Below are 2,926 nucleotides of genomic sequence, written 5' to 3' on the forward strand. Positions count from 1 at the left end.
CCGTTACCATCTGTAGCTTCAGGAGATTCAGCCTGTGAATGGAGCTGCTGCATAGAGAACAATAGTGCTGCCGGCCCAGCATACACTTACATGCGATATTACTAGATGTCCTATGCATGGATAGATGGGAAGATTGCTTGTTGTCTGCAGCTGACCCAATGTTTTCACACGAATGAATGACGCTGAGGATAGGTAGAGATCTCATGGAGTGATAATAATAAATGGAACTAAAATCACAAGGACTCATTGTCACACTAATAATAATTCCCATATACAGTCCAATCCTGAATCTAAAGATACAATTACACAAAGCAGATCTGTTTGTCCGAGGATTATTCCCGTGCATTCCCCCATCCCCCCGGGCCCGGAAATCACAGATTGTATATTATAAATGGATATTTTCTTGGATTTGCAGGGTGTTCCTCCGCGCTATGAACAGGTTTTCTACGGTTCTCAACAAGTTCTTCCTTGATCAGGCCAACTTTGAACTTCAGGTGAGATTGCTCGTCAAATGGACCGAACTATCCGAAGGTGTAAAATGTGAAATAAAGGACTGGGGAGGGAAACCGATTATAATTCATTCCTAAACATAAAATGATATTGGGGATGGAGGGGCCCCGGCCGTGTTACTGGAGGTATTGGGGAGTAATGCACAATGGGGGGTCCCCAAATTCCATTACTGTTCTTGGCTCCTCTTAGGTGGGCTGTGGAATATTCACCAAGAGTTTGGCCCTTTGCCGTGCTGAGAGGTACGGGTAGATTGGGGCAGATGAATGGCGGGATCACAGTGCATGTGCAGAATCTTCTTCTTTACCCCTCTGGAAGCCGTTACCCAATATTTGGTCAGATCTCCCCTAAACACTTATATTTCCCACAAATGGAAAGTATCTTTCAGATTGTATAATACACAACACAATAATACACAATAACACACAACACAATAATACACAACACAATAACGCACAATAACACACAATAATACACAATAACACACAATAATACACAATAACGCACAATAATACACAATAACGCACAATAATACGCAATAATAAACAATCCCTGCACACATTTATAGAAATTGGAATGTTTAAGCTAATGTACAGCGCTGTGTGATATGTTGGCGCTATATAAATCCCGTTTATTGATAATCTCTTATTTCTCCTCCAGCTCTGGAATAATTTCTTCCACCTGGCCGTGTCACTTCTCACCCACCAATCCCTTCAGCTGCACAAATTCTCGCAGGAAAAACGCCACAAAATTCTGCGCAAGTAAGAGATTTCTATTTGTGTGTCTGACCTGTGAATGTGCCGGCTGTGTGAATCTGTGAAATCTGTGAATCTGCTTGTATATGGATCATCACAATCGTCAGCAGATACAGCAATTGGTTAAATATCGGTAAAATATCTCAAAGTCCTAGGAGAACTCCGCTCTCACCTTTATTAGTAAATATTTCTTTATAAGGAGGGCAGGATGGACGAACCCCCTGCGTGTCCGGAATACCGCCTTATGCCATGACAAGTACATATTGTTACATATATATTACATATATCGTGAATTGGAAAGGTGCAGAATCAATGGGTTACACCAGGGGTGTCAAACTCTGCCCCAAGGGCCAAATTTGGCCCCCCAAAGGAATTTTTTTGGCCCCCAGAGGAAATCTAAATATGAATTGTAGCTGGCCTGTCTCTGCATTGAAATGGCAGCGCTACTGCAATCCCCAACCTGCGTCTATAGACCAGCGGGCTCTCCGCCTATGTGTGGCCCCGCATTGCACCGGTATAGACGCAGGGAATTGTAGTATTTGAAGTTTGGCCCAGAAAGGAATCTAACGCTGGATTCTTTCCTACAGATACGGAGACATGCGAAAGGAGATTGGTTTGAAGATTCGAGATATGTGGTATAATCTAGGTGAGACATTCACTTCTCTTTCACTGTCACCTGGAAATAAGAATGTTCCCCATGAATTGTTTCCTCCATGGCGCTCCCCTGCACCCCACGAGATGAATCATGATTCACCTTGTTTACACCTCACAAATACTTCAATAATGAAATGGCCACATTCACACTAATTGCTGAGGAGTTAGAAATGTGGTGAATAAACGTGTGTGATCTTTGTACATCTCTCATGTATATGTGCTGATATTTATTCCCCCACCAGGCCCTCATAAGATGAAGTTCATTCCTTCCATGGTCGGGCCGGTCCTGGAGGTGACGCTCACTCCAGAACCGGATCTACGGAAAGCCGCCATTCCAATCTTCTTTGACATGATGCAACACGAATACAACTTCAGCGGGAGCGGCCATTTCCACATGGTGAGTGGAATCGCAGAACGGAGTGAATTATAATATAAATTCTGGGTGAATGTTGCTGTGAATGATTCATTTCACTCCTCCCAAAAGCCCTTTGTGCTCACACTTTGTTCTAGATCCGGGGCTCCGTCAGACAAGGAACGGGCAGGCGGGGTTCCCCATCAGATTTAGGGCGCGGTTCCTTGCTGTGACCTCTGAAATATTTGCTGCTTTATCCACATAAACCAGGTTTAAGTTTTCCTATAGCACCAACATATTACACAGCGCTGTACAAAGTCTATAGTCATGTGACTAGTTGTGCCTCCAAGGAGCTCACACTCTAATGTCCCCCCCATATGTCATTATCAGTCCGAGGGCAATATTGGGGGAAACCTACAAACTCCATGCAGATAATGTCCTGGCCGAGATTCCAACCTACCTGTATATGTGCTGATAGGCCCTGCGAAGGCCGGAGTGCTGCCCACTGAGCCGCCCTGCTGTATGTTATATCATCATGCCAATTATTATTCACCGCTGTTCAATGTTTGCAGTTTGAGAATGAACTGATCACCCGGCTGGACCAAGAGGTGGAAGGAGGTCAGGGGGACCGAGAGTACAAGGAGCTCCTGGAGAAACT

General features: G+C 44.5%; 1 protein-coding gene across 1 annotated transcript in view; it reads left to right on the forward strand.

The window, feature by feature from the left end:
* DOCK5 (dedicator of cytokinesis 5) overlaps positions 1-2,926 on the forward strand; it is a gene marked incomplete at its 3' end in the record, with an annotated part of 34,953 nt that extends 32,027 nt beyond the window's left edge. The window contains 5 exon segments of the mRNA XM_072402952.1: positions 416-494; positions 1,168-1,268; positions 1,850-1,908; positions 2,159-2,313; positions 2,841-2,926. Coding sequence (XP_072259053.1) covers positions 416-494; positions 1,168-1,268; positions 1,850-1,908; positions 2,159-2,313; positions 2,841-2,926 — 480 coding nt within the window.

This window comes from Pyxicephalus adspersus, chromosome 2 (assembly GCF_032062135.1).
Source record: "Pyxicephalus adspersus chromosome 2, UCB_Pads_2.0, whole genome shotgun sequence".
Lineage (NCBI taxonomy): Eukaryota > Metazoa > Chordata > Amphibia > Anura > Pyxicephalidae > Pyxicephalus > Pyxicephalus adspersus.